The following is a 16,862-nucleotide window of genomic DNA, read 5'->3' as shown; positions in this document are numbered from 1 at the left end:
TCAATTAATGATCTTTTATAATTTTGTTGCTAACACTTAGGCCTATGTTCTAAAGATCTCGTGACATCTTTAATTGGGTTTATATAATCCCTCCATATTTGTGACAATCTTGTAATTGATCATGCTTGAGTCACACAGACTCCAATACTCAGCATGCAAAACACAGAAATGGTAACAATTAAATTTAATATATTATGGTAAATTATCAAGTACTCTCTACAGGTATCGTTTAGTTACTAGAACTCTTGTGTTAGTGAACTATACTAACTAAGCATGTGTCAGTACCACATACTATTCCTATTTCACTTTACTTGTTTTTTTAAGGCAATCGGTTTCCTGATATTTTCCTAGTAATGTGAACTCTGAGAAGTTAACACAACTAATGATTTTGATTCAAGAGTACTTGAGTATACTCAAGTTTTCTATACAAATGTTAAGTTGTGCCAACTAAAAATGAATACACTACTTTACTTAGAAAAAGTGAAGGAAACCGATTGCCTTAAAATTTCCAAGTTAAGTCAACTTATTACATTTTACAGTGTGAACCGAAAATTCCCAAAAAAAAAAAAAAAAGTGTACATTATTTTTTTAAAAAGTTTGCTTTCAATTGAAAACTTTAATGGAAATTCAATTTGGAGTCAATGACACCATGGTGTCCTCTGTAGCTTGTGTTTGTTGTTCTTTGCCGGTGATTAATTCTGATTTGTTTTTTACAGCATTCAAAGCAATAATAGTGAGGCGGCACAACTGCTGCGGGATGCGGCCCAGGTTTTCACTGGACACATACAGGCTCCGGATACTTTTATGGCAAGACAAGACAGAGTTCAGGCAACGCTCTCGTCACTCTTCAGGCCATATGGTTCCAGGGACAGAGTAAGGGCAAGGCCTAAGCCTTTCACCACTCCCTGGTGCCATGATTTTTTCTGTCTGGCTGAACCAAACACTGTATCAGTCCCAAGGCCGGAGCAAACAGTGTCTTTGCATTCCGTTGGCCTTGGAAAGCGGCGTGTCAGATTTAAAGACAGTAAATGTTCATTTAGAGAATTCTTTCCTGCACTAAGAGATAGTGGCGGCTTCAAAATAATGAGATCCACTAGAAATAAATCCTTAGTTGACATACCAATACCACCAGATGGCTACACAGTAGAATATCTGAGGCATGAAAGTGGACTGAACAGGGCAATGGCCTACATAGTACCTCTGCAGCATCGATTGATGCCATGTAATCAGCAGGTTGATGAACAGGTAATGAAAATATATATATATATATTTTTTTCCAAATTTACATTTTATTGTGAATGGAAATTACAACTTTGATTTAATTATGTATGTCTAGGTGTTTGCAATGGACACTTGCCACAAATGCTCCCTTGAGGTGCCACTTTGTGACCTGCAAAGGCATTTAACCCAGTGTCAAGAAAAGTAAGTTGAAGGGGTTGTTGAGGCAAATATGAAATTTCATACACATTCACACCTACAGTAAGGGCAATTTAGCACCCCCAATTCAGTCAATCTCCATTTCTTTGGACTGTGTTGGGAAACCCACTCTTACACACAGAGAACATGCAAACTCCACACAGAAAAGTATCCTGGATCATTCTGGGGTTCAATCCAGGTTGCTTCTAACCCAGCTATTAAACCGACAGAGATTTTTATAGTGCAGACTGTAATATTGTTTTTATGTCAGTTCTTTCGCATTTTTAACAATGGTTAACAATTTAACTAATGGTTTGCATGAAAATTTTGCCATAGTTTAATCATCTTAAATAGTTCCTAGACATGTTTGGTTTTACTCACCCTAAACACACAAAGAGTTTAGGGCAACATTTTAAGATTGATTCATCATTCAGTTTTCATTGCTCTATATAAATCTTTATCCAACATACACATTCTGTCCTGAATTCTCTTTGTGTTTACTGGAAGTAGGTTAGAAGAGGTTTCGGACATCATGAGAAAAATCAAGCAAAGTGACAACTTGTAATTAAGCTTGATAATATATATATATTTTTTTTATGTGACCAGTCAGTTTATGAAAAGTCCAACCCAGTCTCATTGGAAATACGTTACTCTGCCTACGTTTTTGCAAAACCTGAAATACGTAGCTCTGGGTACGTTTCCCTGCACTTTTCAGGAGAAACGTCCTCTAGAGGTGCTAAGTGGTATACATTTTTCTTCGTTCCAGAAGCGTGTTTATTAAAGGTTAAAAACGCGACAATATCAGTAAATCATGGTCAGACTTCTCAGTATACACTCATTTTAATATCAATTAATTATTTAAACGCTTTTGAGGTTGCCAAGGATGCGTGACTGAGGATAGACGTCCAATGAGAAATCATATTCATTATGGATCGCACTTCGCCGAGGTAGCTACAGCCTACGTGTTTACCGAAAGAGTAGGGTATTTCCTCGCAAACGGAACAATGAATTATAAAAAAATGCATTTGTATGTTTTAGTTTTCTGTGTTTTATTGAAATTAAACGGCAGGAAATCGCGCGAAAATGACCTTGTTAATAACGTACCAAACCGCTGTCACGGAACACACACTGGAGAGAGAGAGATCCAAATGCAATGACTTTATTAAGGGTAATCCGTACTCACAAACTAGTTCAGGCAGAGGTCAAAATCCAGTAAATCAATCCGAAGACACAAGACATGAACAAGTAACAGGCAGCAACAGGAACGGAAGTGTGGGGACATTAAACAAGGACTCCGTAACAAACACTAAAACAGACAGGGCATATATACACACAGAACTAACGAGGTGACGGGAAACAGCTGAGTGCAATAATCAGATAAGTGACAGAACAGAATGCTGGGAATTGTAGTCTAATGTGAAAGACACCGTGAGAACGAGGACCTCTAGTGATAACCCAGGGAAACACAACCAGACACTGTGACAGAACCTCCCCTCTACGGAGCGGCTACCAGACGCTCCATGACAGAAAACAAGACAACACAAAAGTCCAAGAGGAAGGTGGAACGTGGAAAAGGGAGGGATGGGAAGGCCAGGACCATGCAGGGGAACAGGGACAGGGGCTTAGCCGGCGGCCTGGGCGAAGCAGACGACCCATCGGGCGGCCAGGGCGAAGCAGACGACCCATCGGGTGGCCAGGGTGAAGCAGACGACCCATGGGGCGGCCAGAGCGAAGCAGACAACCCATCGGGTGGCCAGGGCGAAGCAGACGACCCATGGGGCGGCCAGATCGAAGCAGACAACCCATCGGGCGGCCAGGGCGAAGCAGACGACCCATGGGGCGGCCAGGGCGAAGCAGACGACCCATCGGGCGGCCAGTGCAGAGACGACCCTTCAGGCGGCCAGGGCGGAGCAGACAGTCCATCGGGCGGCCAGGGCGGAGACGACCCTTCAGGCGGCCAGGGCGGAGCAGACAGTCCATCGGGCGGCCAGGGCGGAGACGACCCTTCAGGCGGCCAGGGCGGAGCAGACAGTCCATCGGGCGTTAAACAAGGACTCCGTAACAAACACTAAAGGCCATTGCACACTCGAAGTTTTAGTTTGTCAGCCTAAAAATTCGTCACGCACAGAAACCTTGCACACTGAGTCCGATGCCTATTATTAAACCTTTGCGGGGAAAAAACGCAAAAAAATACAAAATGGATTCGTCAAGCAGTGAGGATGATTTTGTTGCCCTCTCTCTTATTAAAAAGAGAAAAATAAAGAAAAAATTTTGGGTCCATCCAATCCTGAAATTGCGCCGAGAGGAAGGAGAGTTCCACCTCCTTATCAAGGAGTTGCGAAATTATCCAGAGCGATTCAAAATTTACTTCAGAATGTCAGTGGAACAGTTTGATGCTTTGCTAGCGATTCTGGATCCACATATTAAAAAGAAGACCACCAATTTCCGTGAACCAATCGATCCTGAACAGAGACTGGCAGTATGTCTAAGGTATGGACACACACACACTCGCCGCTGGGCAGACAGAACAGCTGTAACGTTATAGGCTACAGGTTATATATTGTACCCAAATAATACATTAGTTATCGAATTAGCCTGCTCAATCACACCTTAATCGATCCGAAATTTCGATCTGATTGAAAGGGGAGGTTTATTCCCTTTCTAATCAGATCGAGAGAACATGTAAACACTTGATCGAATTGAAAACCGAAACTGAAAGGACTGCGCATGTGCAATGATGTGCAGAACGATCTCCCCCGGCCCTACACACACACACACACACACACATATTATTATAGAACACAAAATAATGTTGTTTCAATAATGTATGTATAATTTTAGGTATCGGAGCACTGGGGAACTCATTCACCACCATCGCCAGCAGTTTTAGGTTGGGCATCAGCACTGTAGGGAAGACTGTGAGGGAGACTTGTGACCAAGTCTGGCTGCAGCTCAAGGACACTTGCATGCCAACTCCAACAGAGGACATCTGGAAACACACAGCGATGAGGTTCAATGAGAGGTGGAACTTCCCTAATTGTATTAGCGCTCTCGATGGGAAGCATGTCAAGATTGAGGCCCCTGCAAACTCAGGTTCCCTTTTTTTTTTTTTTATAAAGGCACTTTTTCCATTGTCGTCCTCGCATTAGTAGATGCTGATTATAATTTCCTGGCCATCGATGTGGGGAACTATGGTGGGAACAGCGATGGAGGCATTTTTGCAGATTCTGCGCTGGGACGGGCCCTCCAGCGCGGGACCCTGAATGTTCCACCCCCATTGGAGCTCCCATCTGCTCCTGAATTGGGGAAGGTCAACCATGTTATCGTGGCAGACGAGGCCTTTCCCATGAAGCAATATTTGCTCCGACCCTACGGTGGAAAGCGCCTTGAAGAAGACAAGCGGATCTTCAACCTCCGCCTGTCAAGAGCCCGTCACATCTCAGAAAATGCGTTCAGCATTTTGACCCAAAGATTCAGGGTTTACAAAAGGCCAATGGAGGTGAACCCTGACCTGTCAGACAGCATCATCAAGGCAACCTGCATCTTATGCAACTACCTGCGCCATGAAGTAGTGGGACAAGCCAGCCAGGGTGAAAGCTTTGATGTTGATGATGCTGGCAGTGGCAACGCCTGTCTACAGGAGTTTCAGAGGCCAAGGGGCAACCGCGCATCTGAAGAGGCTCTCCACATCAGAGAAACATTTAAAAAATATTTTGTCTCACCTGCTGGCGAGGTACCATGGCAGTATGGCCGTGTGCGCCGTGGACTCAGATTGTAGACACACACAACCAATCACACTGTATAGTCTCAGTCGTGCATAATGGCTGAGTTGGATTTGTGTATACAGTGTAGTTTGTAAACACAGCCAAATATATATAATCAGTTAACATTATTACTAAAACTATTATTAGATTAGTATTATTACATTCAATGCAACACTGATCCACAAATTGTTATATATACATTATACTCTGTAAAACATGATACTGTAGGCTATATAGTTTATACATATTTTTTTTTACATACAATATGTATTCATTTTTGTATTGTAGTTTTTGTTGTATTCATTTTTGTATTTTTTGTTGTATTCATTTTTTTATTATTGTAGTTTTTGTTGTATTCATTTTTGTATTATTGTAGTATTGTTATACAATATTTATATATTAAACATATATATATAAAAAACTAAAGACAGTTGAATGAATCATTTCTTGTTTATTCTGCTTTTAAAAGAACTTGCTGCCCAGAAGAACAGAACCAAAATTCAAGTAAACATTTGAAATGTGTTTCTGCATATCAAAAATAATAATAATTCAAACTGGAATTTTAGATGAACCCCTAAAGCTCCAGTTTTCCCAGGATCCAAACTACCATTCTCTGTAAATTTACAGAGAACGGTAGTTTGGATCCTGGGACAACTGCTTATAATAAAGCCCTCCAAATGAAACATCGTGAATCAATTTCTGCATTTTTATTTTTAGATAGGACAATTTCTCTGGGGCGAGTCTCCTCATGCTGGGGGCCAAGCTGAAGAGAAAGGTGGACACCTCATCATTTTGCAGGTCCTGCCAGGCCTGACGCTGCTGTCGCTCTGCCTCTCTCTCCTTTCATCCCTTGCATCTCTCCATTGACAGTACCTCTCTAGGTTGTCCTCATTCTCTGCCTGCATCTTCTTGCTTTTTGCACCGCAGCTACCTGAAGGAGTTGTGCTGCCCTCTCTCTCTCTGTCTCCATCACTACACTGTTACTCTCCTTCTCTGTCTGCATTCTATCATCTTCCCCTATTCCATTCTCATCCTCCTCATCATCATCATCCACCTGGATATTTCCATCTGACCTGTTGAAAGTAGGCTATCTGAGTTATGAAATGATAGGGTACACTGCACTCTGCAAGCTTTCTGTGGTGCATTTCTAGTTAGGCTAACATTACCTTCTCCTTGCCAAGGAATTTTGCAAGAAGGACATTGAATCCGTATGGATCCACTTCTTTTCTTTTTTTTTGCAGGTTTCGCCACATTTTCTTCACCTAACATGATGTAAAAAAGGTACATTATTGTTATTATATTATATGTATTAGTTATTTATTAATAATATCTACTATCATATACTAATATCATATATTATAACACAATAGATATATTGTTAAATACATTATTACAGTAATTTAAGTGATGTATTCTATTAAAAGTACAAGTATGCTAGCAAATGAATGAATAAACCCTGGACTACGTTATCACTATTCACTACGAATGAATGAATGACATTAGTAAAAGAGCTATTTTATAGCTAACTTGAACACAATACTGTACACTTTCGTACACACTTTGTTTTGAAATCAATGCCTACCATCCTGTTTCCCAAGCTGTTCAGCAATCATCTGCTACAATCTGTCTTTATATTCAGTGTCTTTGTAATCCGCATTTTGTTTTTCATACAGTACTTTGTGCTGCGAGACGAAGTGTATCAACTTGTCAGACGCCATTCTGGATTTTGTCGTTCGCTTGTACGGTGGCTCTGAATTGTCAAAAAACCTCTCAAAAAGCTGGCTGTGGATGCGAAAAACGCAGAAAATCGAACCCAATCCGAATTTTTTTATGACCGACGAAAGTTTCGGAGGCGGTGTGCAAGCGTGATTGACATAATGTGAGGTAGATTTTTTTTTTTTTTTACGTGCGAAAATTTTGGATGCGAATTTCGGACTCAGTGTGCAATGGCCTTAACACAGACAGGGCATATATACACCATAGACTGTAAAAAAATATGGACGTAGTGTCCGTGACGTCACTGAAGAGCATTTTTGAAGCCTAAAGTGGGCGGAGCCGGCCGTCGCCATCTTGGCCTCGCGTCACCGCTCGTCACTCCCGGATAACAGAATATGGGCAAAGAGGCGGAGCTGAGGAGCCGGGCTATCTGAAACCACGCCCACCTGCGCGACATTATGGAGTTAGCGCAGGCTTGGGAGCTAATGCTATATGCTACTCACAGTACCAAGTCTGCGACTGCACAGGGGCTCGCGCTAAAGTGACACTGACAGTTGATGATTAAAATCAGAATGCCAATTAAAAGGTCCTGTTTTTGCCCTTTAAATATTATAATAGTTAAAAGACATTGCTACAAGTGAGACTGTGTATCGTGATTCTGTACAGCTATTCTGCTAGTTGAAAATGTATTATGCAGTAACTTTACAATATTACTCTTCGAGTGTGTGTGTGTGACCGTGATTATGTGCATACATGTCAGTCACTCTTTTATTACAGTCTGTGGTCTGTCAGCGCGGCATCGCTCGTCAAGTTCGTAGAGAGCTTTATTATTCAGTCCATTTTAAATTCTGATTAAATTCCCAAATGGGTCAAAACATAGATATATTACCTATGAAGTTCAAGTAAATGCGCTAGAAATCCGCGCTCATTCAAGGATGTGCATTTATTGCATGGACGGAGAAACACAGACACCTGCAGGAGTTCATCTGACGGTACATAAGCATGTTATAATCTGTTCCAGAGCAACGGCACCGCAGAACGAGTGTAGCCTTTATATCTATAGACGTTTTTAAATCTGAAAACTCCAAAAAGCAACGAAATTGTCAGACATCCATTAGTGCATGTTCACAGAGGAGAACGACTGGAATACAGCGCTGGTTGTTCTCTCGAATGGATACTCGACGACAACGGCGGAATCTAAAGACGTGGACGAGGTAATGGGTGTGTATTAAATTATATTAAATAATCCCGAAAAAAAGCACAAACACGGCAGAGATGGCAAGTTCAGCAGCTGAATTTGCTGAGGTGAATTGACGGCTAACCGGCTAGCATTGACATCATCGGGAATCCACCTGTCACTCAAAAGTGGACACACCCTTCATTTTGCAGAACTTTAAATATTAATGGGTGAGTTATAAAAAAAAAAAATCACCCCCCTCACAGTTGTTATGAAGGGCAAAATTAGCTGTATAGACCAAAGCCACAGAGAGAACCAGGCTGTAAACATGTTTTTTTCTGCTGTAAAGTTGGGCATTTTAACATGCGGGAGATACAGATTTGACTCACTTCTGCAGCTAGCCTCAAGCGGCCAGTCGATTGAATTGCCGTTTAATTCACTTCCGTGTTGGTTTCAAGAGAGATACGGGGAGGTTGCCGCTTGATATACACACAGAACTAACAAGGTGACGGGAAACAGCTGAGTGCAATAATCAGATAAGTGACAGAACAGAATGCTGGGAATTGTAGTCTAATGTGAAAGACACCGTGAGAACGAGGACCTCTAGTGATAACCCAGGGAAACACAACCAGACACTGTGACAACCGCACAAAACTTGTTGGCAAAACTATTACGGCCGGCGAGCAATTAATTTGTATAGCTATGTCAGTGTCTCTGGTGTCTCACTACCGAGTATGAGTTAACTGTAAGCCGAATATATAAGATATTATATAATAAGATATCGGAAGCCTAAAGAACTGGTTTTGCCAGAACGTTACGACATGTACGTTTCAGTCAGGTGATTATGTACTCGATGAAACGTAGCCAACAGCACGTTATAGTGGACAGTGGACACCCACTTCAATTGACCCTGGTAAATAAAATATTATATTGACCCTATAATCTCAATTGATCTGTTCGTTTGTTTTCAGTAAGATATTCTTCTCTGCAATTAGTGCACATTTTGGAAAATTGTCTCGTAGGCTACGTGTTATGGTGCCTATACCTATAGGCCTAATATCTAATAAATGAAATGTTTATTTTTTTAAATGATGATTTATTTTTAAATGATAAAAAAAAAAAATTCAGTGCACATGCCAACCTATATGACACTGCATTGCCAGAAACCACCATATAAGTAAAACATGTGTAATTTTGTTGTCAAAAACCGCATATGACTGGATAAAGTTTTTTAATGTTCAAGTTTTTAAATAAGTGTTTTTCTTCTTCTTTTAATTTATTACATTTGTAGCTGTTATAGCGCTGACCCATCAATTGACATTAAAACATGTAATGTTTCTTCTGAAAATGTGTGTTTCATTTGTTCTTGCATTTGATTGATTCTTCTTACATTTCTGTTCAGCGACCTATAGCTAAAATGTTGAGTCCAGTCATTTTAAACAATTAAAAGCAGTGGTTTATTCATAATTAAAATAAAGTTTATTTTAGCTTTATTATTTGCCATTTTTCCCAATGCTGCCAAATATAATTTTGCAAAAAAAAATAAAAAATCCGACATAATGTTTTTCATTATCAGACAAAAGACAATCTGTCAGATTTATTTGATATAGCTAATATAAGGCAATTTCAAGTGTAAGTCACTAAATGTATCCTTACACTTTTCCTTTTAGTCTAGTAGCCAGCCCATAGAGCCCCATTGTGAACCCGGAAATGTTGAGTACACCAAAATTTGATTGTAGATATGTAGTGTGGTCCCCAGCATACAGAAACTGCTGGATGCTAATTTGCATATGTTGAGCAATTTGCATAGTTAGCATTATTAGCTTAATCGTCCATTTTGGCCACATATTTTCCACTGTATGGTCTATTTCTACAATATGTGAGTGGTTTTAGAGGATGCTGATTTCATTTCTGGCACTTTCGGACTTCAAAATGGTAATTCTATAACAAATTTGGATAAATTTAGACACATTTTTTATTAATTTCGGACAAAATTTTAGGTTATTTTCATGATAAACACAATAATCTCACATTTCAGAATCACAAGAGGTCTTGCTCTTTGATGTTAAAGGGCATATTGCAGGTTAGAGTATCCAGTGCGCCAATGTATAGAACAATAATGTAGGAACTAGATTTAAATATAAACATATACTTATAAAACGCTATTTAGGCTTCTGGAGTCATTTTTGTGAGAAAATTTTACTTCCGCATTTGAAAACCGCCAAACCGGAAGTGACGTAACATGAGGGAGAGCGGTCAAAGTAAACAATAGGAAAGCAATGGATCGCAATGACAGTTCGGACGCTGTGGAAATTGTAGCCTAAATGTTTACTCGTATGACGGACCTCAGCCATATAATTATGAGCCTTATATGAAGCCAAGAGAGCAGACAGGCCAGGATTAGACAAAACAACGGTCAGAGGAGACGCATTGAGCTGTGGTGTGAGGAGAACAGGGCAGGGGTCTCGATGAGAGAACAGTGTTAGCTTATAGATGTATTCACGTTAGCCGACGATATGTATAACACTATGCTCAGATCACAATATTGTAATTATGTGTCAGGTAATAGCAAAGCTAGTATTTAGACCCTTACCTGCATGTGTGTGTCAGCCATTAGGAGACAGTTTCCAGAGAAAGAGGGACATTATAAAGGCTTTGAATGGCCCCACTTGGTGATAATGATTTAAAAAATAATCACAATCACAACTTTCTTACTGTATAAAAATGTTATATGTAGAAGCAGCCAACACAAACATTAAAATTCAGAGTACAGATTGAAAATGAACATAATATATTATATTATAATAATAATAATAAGTGTCGGCTGCAGACTTGCAAGACATTACAAGTTTATGGAGGATACGTTAATGAATTAAATTAAGACAAGGCACATTTTGTAAAACAAATGTAGAATAAGTGATCTCTGACGGATCCGTGAGCGTCATGTTTCCCACCGGTGGCCGACCCACATGCTGACGGCGGACCGGGCGACCCGATGAAGGAGCCGGGACAGTGTGCACATATCGCCGTCATCATATAACGTAACGTTAACTCATCATATCGCCGGGATTATAATCATGCAGTCTATAGTGAACGCTATAAGCAGACGCAGAAGCGAAGTCCCGTCTCTTACCCTGCACAAAACGCACACAAACACGGAAGATAGCACCGTCCTTTATCTTGTTCGGAAACCTGTGGACTCGATGTCCTGACAGGCCATAATTCACAGTCATTTATCACGATAATTATTAATTGAAATACAATAACCACCGAAAACAACACACTGAATCACGACCGCTTCAACATAATACCAGCCTATTCTGCACTGAGCGAACGCAGCGCCGGCAAACGACTCCCCCATGTGACGTAATATGACGCGATGGTGAAAAAAAAGCGTTTTTTCAACACGGTCAAGGAAACTGTCACGTTTTCTACTAAATTTGTGCCCTTATGTCTGGCAAAACAATTTTTAATCATGCATTTACTCTTCATATGCTATTTTCATACAAGGTTATATATTAATTCTGAAAGAAAAAAACCCTGCAATATGCCCTTTAATGTTGATAACCTAAATTTGTTTACATTTCTTGAGGTCCGGTCATGTTTTTATGCAAATAAGCTGTTGTAGTTAGCTGTTGTAGTTTAAATACTCTGAAAGAAGTGCCAAGAGCAGCTACTGTCCAAGAGAGCATCCAAAGCCGCGTTTCCACCGCGGGAACTTTCCCCAGGAACTAGGAACTTTGGGCTGGTACTCGGTGTGTTTACACCGCAGGAACCAGGGTCTAAATGAAGTTCCGGGTAAATATTTCCCCCTCCAAAAGTCCCTGCTGACGAGGTAGTACAGCCGCGTTTCCACCGAAATTACCCTGAACAATTTGTCCCAGGAACTTTTTTTGGCCCAGACCGGTTGCTTTCTGCGTTTACACCGCGGTCTAAAGTACCGGTAAGCTTATGCAAATTAGTCTGGTGACGCAAACTGCACTCGACTGCTACTCCCAGTCTGCGACGGTCCGACGGAGAGTAAACAGTTTGAGCGCCACATAACAAGTATGGAGGAGATTCAAACTGTGATGCTGTTGTTTGTGATGTATTGGCTTACTAACGAGGTAATGAATAAAACGGCAGAAAAGAGACGAGCACTGACATTAAAGCATGTCCAGAAAGCTCGTAATGACAGATATAAAGTTAGACAACGTATGTTATCAGCTATTTCGGACATTGACCGTGAGATGGCTGGGACGAACGCGCCATCGGTCAGAAAGAACAAGATTGGTAAGAAATGAATCCATCAAAATAAAGCAGAGTGTTGAATAATGTTATTATCGATTACATCAACTTATTTTTTGCCACTTTTGTGTGTTTTAGATATGCGAGTACTATCGAATGCGTCGTGTTTCGCAATCGGTATGGATGCACACTAGAACAACGGGATGGTTGGACAGCGTGGTTCCAACTTTCACCGAAGCACAGTGGATAAAGAATTTCAGGATGTCTAAGGATACTTTTCTTTACATCTGTCGTCGATTGCAACCACAACTGGAGAGACATGACACAAACTACCGACATTGTGTACCCATTCAAAAAAGAATCGCCATTGCACTGTGGAAACTTGCGACCAACTCAGAGTATAGAAGCATCTCTTTATTTGGAGTCGGAGTTGCTACTACTGTGTGTCACTGTTCACAAATTCTGCTCATCTGTTGAGAAGGTACTCATGCCAGAAGTTATCCAGTTACCAAACAGTGAAAAGTTAAAAGAAATGGCGGCGTATTTTGAGCGCAGATGGGGTTTGCCACAGTGTGTAGGAGCAATTGATGGATCACACATCCCCATTCTTGGACCAGAGGAGTACCACACAGAGTACTTCAACCGAAAGGGCTGGCATTCGATCATCCTACAGGCTGTTGTGGACGGAAGGGGTCTCTTTTGGAAAGTGTTTGTTGGAGCGCCAGGGAGCCTGCATGATGCCAGAGTGCTGCGTTTGTCAGGATTGTGGGAGCTAGTGGATAGGGGTTTGTTACTACCTGATGTAACAAAGAACATTTGTGGACATGATGTGGGGTACTACGTCCTTGGTGATGCAGCCTATCCTTTGAAGAGCTGGCTGATGAAACCTTTCACCGACAACGGACGACTGACACCCCAACAACTTGTGTACAACCAGAAAACAAGCAGAGCCAGGGTCGTGGTTGAGAATACTTTCGGCAGACTAAAGGGCATATGGAGGTTTGCTAAAACGAAATGACTGCAATACACACAAGGTCAAATCGCTGGTGATAGCATGTTGTGTTCTGCATAACCTCTGTGAAATGAATGGTGATGAGTTCAGAGAAGAATGGGTTACGGGTACATTCAACCAGGCTGACGGGGCACTGTCACCCACTGTAGAGGCCGAGGGTCTAGATGCACGTACAGGTCTAATGACCTTTTTGACTACAGTGTAGTAAACTGCAGTATCACTGGTTACAGACACTGTTTTTTGTTTTAGGGAAAAAAAACCTTCTGAGGCTGTAATGTGCTTTTTTATGCTGTATACACATGGCATACATTGTTTTTACTGTGTAACATTCTTTTAGTAAATAAAAATGATTTATTCTAAATCATGCTTTGGTTTTCATTCATTCGGTTTTGTTATTTGTAGTTTTTTTTTTTTTTAGATTTGACTCTATAATAAATATAAAATGTAATTTCATAAGTGACTTCAGGTTAAGCAGGTTTACCTTAAGAGCTAAAATTATGAAAATGAAAAGGTACTTGATCTCAAGAAAGTGACATTTTACAAACTTTATTTAACACAAAAGTATTACTTACAAAAGTAAAATACAATTGTGAGAAGAGCAATAAATTACAAGACCAGTAAACTATTAAATGTGCAAAAAAAAAAATTATTTAACAACTAGACAAACTGTCCAACAGACCGAAACCCGGCCTGAAAGTCTCTCTGCAGCTTCTGACTGCAGGAATGCAAACACTATATACATATTATAGAAGAAAAAGAAAAGAAAAAATTAAATACAAATGTGCAATTTCAAGTGCAAATTCAGAGACGGCGTTCAGTCAAGTGGCTACTTCTTGAATGACTGGGCAAATTGTCCAAGAACAGACAGAAACCCGTCCTGAAAGTCCCTCTGCTGACGTCTGCTTTCTTCCGCTTCTGACTGCAGGAATGCCAACTCTTGCCGCCTCATCTCTCTTTCCTCAGCCTGGCTCTCGAGTAACAGCTGCATATATTTGTCACGCTGTTCTTGTCCAAGCTGCAGGGCGGCCCGGTTAGCATCGTCCATGTCCCTCAGCGCATCAAGGAAGTCACAATCCCTTTTCCTCTTCCCTAAGTGAAGAAACACATGACAATAAATACACAAGGCCACCTTGAAACAATAAAACCATAAAATACATATTTTACAGTTTTTTAATTGCTAACACACTAAAATGACATGCACAGCACAATTATTTAAACTGCCACAAAATAAATATATCTGCTGTGCATATGTTGCTCTGACTTAGAAAAAAAAAAAATGTTTCAACAGCATGTGTGTGTATCTGCAAATATTTCTGTGGATGTGAACAATCTGAAGAATTTTCTACAGTTTGAACATATTTTGAACATATTTTAGTATTATGGCAAAGCATACTAAAGATGAGAGTGCTTTTCACTATGCCCAACAGTGTGTAGTTGGCAAATATCTGGTAATATGAATGAGGTGTGTGCCATTTTGTGCAAAAATTTGATTTTCATAATGCTATTTGTAGTTTTGGTTGCAGTGCTTCATTTTGCAGGATATATGAGGTATTTTGCATTTTGGGTGTGTAGTTTTGTGAATTGTGTTAAGTATTCTGATAAAACCAGACTATTTTACGAAATTGTGTATTAGCAATTGGAAAAGTGTTTTCACAACAAACCTGATTTTAAACTATTTGTGTTGGGCTATCATGCTCCATATTTTTTATCATGGGGCCATTTAAGTTTGCAATAAAAAAATTATAGGATTACAATTAGGTCTATACCTCGGCGTGTGTGCGTATCAGCTGGAGACATGGGACGAGGGCTACTGGTGATAGCAGGGGAAAACACGCTGGTCTCCGTTGCCAGCAAATCATTGGGTCCAATCATTTCATCTGTAAAAACACGTTGGAAAAAAGTTAGTTTGCTTTATCACTGCAACGAGTTATTACCATGTAGATGTGATATTATTTACCTTCAACCGACTGGTCCTCAGATTCCTGAATGGTTTCCAATAACGCAATTGCCGAGTCTTTTGTCACAGCGGCTCCAGAAAAGGCCGGCCTGTGTCCCAACAATGCGTACAGGTGGTCAAACCACTTGTTGGTACACCGATCGGAACCGCTTCTGTTGTTGTGATCCTTTAATTTCTTGTAATCTTGTTTTGATTTTTTTAACTTCTCTCTGCACTGTTTTCCAGTGTGAACTATGCCCAGCTCGCATAACCGACTCGATATTTTCAGGTATACCTTTTCATTGCGGATTGCCGTTTCCAGTTCCCGCTGGATTTCATCTTCCGCAAATATGCTTAACAATGCCTGAACCTCGTCGTCGGTCCAGCGGTCGTATTTTTTATTAAATTCCATATTTGCTGCCACGAACCGCAATGGATTTTTAAAAATGGTGGTTAAAAGAAAATGCTGCGTGAAGTCATCCAAATGCGGCATGAACACAACCAATCAGCATGGTCGGCGCACAAGTCCCACCCCCGAAAGTTCCTGAACTTTGAAAAAGTACTACCTCGCGAGCAGGGACTTTCGGAGGGGGAAATATTTACCTGGAACTTCATTTAGTCGCTGGTTCCTGCGGTGTAAACACACCGAGTACCACACCAAAGTTCCTGGGGAAAGTTCCTGCGGTGGAAACGCGGCAAACTTTTTCAAAGTTCAGGAACTTTCGGGGGTGGGACTTGTGCGCTGAACATGCTGATTGGATGTGTTCACGCCGCATTTTGATTGGATGACTCCACGCAGCATTCTATTTTAACCAGCATTTTTAAAAATCTACTGCGGTTCGTGGCTTCATGCAGTAAGAGTCGTCTGTCTGCAAATATGGAATTTAATTGAAAAAAACCCCCCCAAAGCTGGACCAACGACGAGGTTCAGGCTTTATTAAGCGTATTTGTGTAACAGGAAATTTTCTGCGCGTTCGTCCCAGCCGTCTCACGGTCGATGTCCGCATCGTCTAATTTTATAGCATTACGAGCTTTCTGAACACGCTTTAGTATCAGTGCTCGTCTCTTTTCTGTCGTTTTGTAAATTACCTCGTTAGTAAACCAATACATCACAAACAACTGCAGCACAGTTTGAATCTCCTCCATATTTAGTATAAATGTGGCGCTCAAAACTGATTACTGTCCGTCGCAGACTGGGAGGAGCCGTCGCGCGCAGTTATAATCTTCCCGGTACTTTAGAACGCGGTGTAAACGCAGAAAGCAATCGGTCTGGGGCAAAAAAAGTTCCTGGGACAAATTGTTCCGGGTAATTTCAGTGGAAACGCGGCTCAAGAGAGGGTTTCTAGAGCACAGAGGAGGGATTCTGCTTGGCTCTGTCAGCTCCATTCTTCTCTTCTTCCCATGGACTGGTCGGCCTACAATGTTGTGCAAGATCGTCAGAGTGATGAAGGTGTGTCTAAATGAAGACTATAAGTGTCTTTGGACCATTGCTCGACTCACCTCCTGCTCATCCTGATACAGTGCTCCGTACCATTACATACCTGGACACATCACTCAAGCGGCTTGTCATGAGCTACAGTCATATAACATTTGACATGCAGCTGTACAAGATTG

General features: G+C 40.9%; 1 protein-coding gene across 1 annotated transcript; it reads right to left on the bottom strand.

Moving 5' to 3' along the window:
* Window positions 1-14,015: 14,015 nt before the first annotated feature.
* On the bottom strand, window positions 14,016-15,824 carry LOC306988636 (uncharacterized protein). Its single transcript, XM_079593726.1, has 3 exons — window positions 15,270-15,824; window positions 15,079-15,189; window positions 14,016-14,401 (listed from the first exon to the last, which is right to left on the bottom strand). The coding sequence occupies exons 1-3, from the start codon at window positions 15,739-15,741 to the stop codon at window positions 14,139-14,141; spliced, it is 846 nt and encodes a 281-aa protein (XP_079449852.1). The 5' UTR covers window positions 15,742-15,824; the 3' UTR covers window positions 14,016-14,138.
* Window positions 15,825-16,862: the final 1,038 nt, after the last annotated feature.

This window comes from Phoxinus phoxinus, assembly GCF_949152265.1.
Source record: "Phoxinus phoxinus genome assembly, chromosome: 20".
NCBI classification, from domain to species: domain Eukaryota; kingdom Metazoa; phylum Chordata; class Actinopteri; order Cypriniformes; family Leuciscidae; genus Phoxinus; species Phoxinus phoxinus.
Note: the sequence above shows the minus strand (reverse complement) of the source record. Positions and strands in the feature narration are given on the sequence as shown.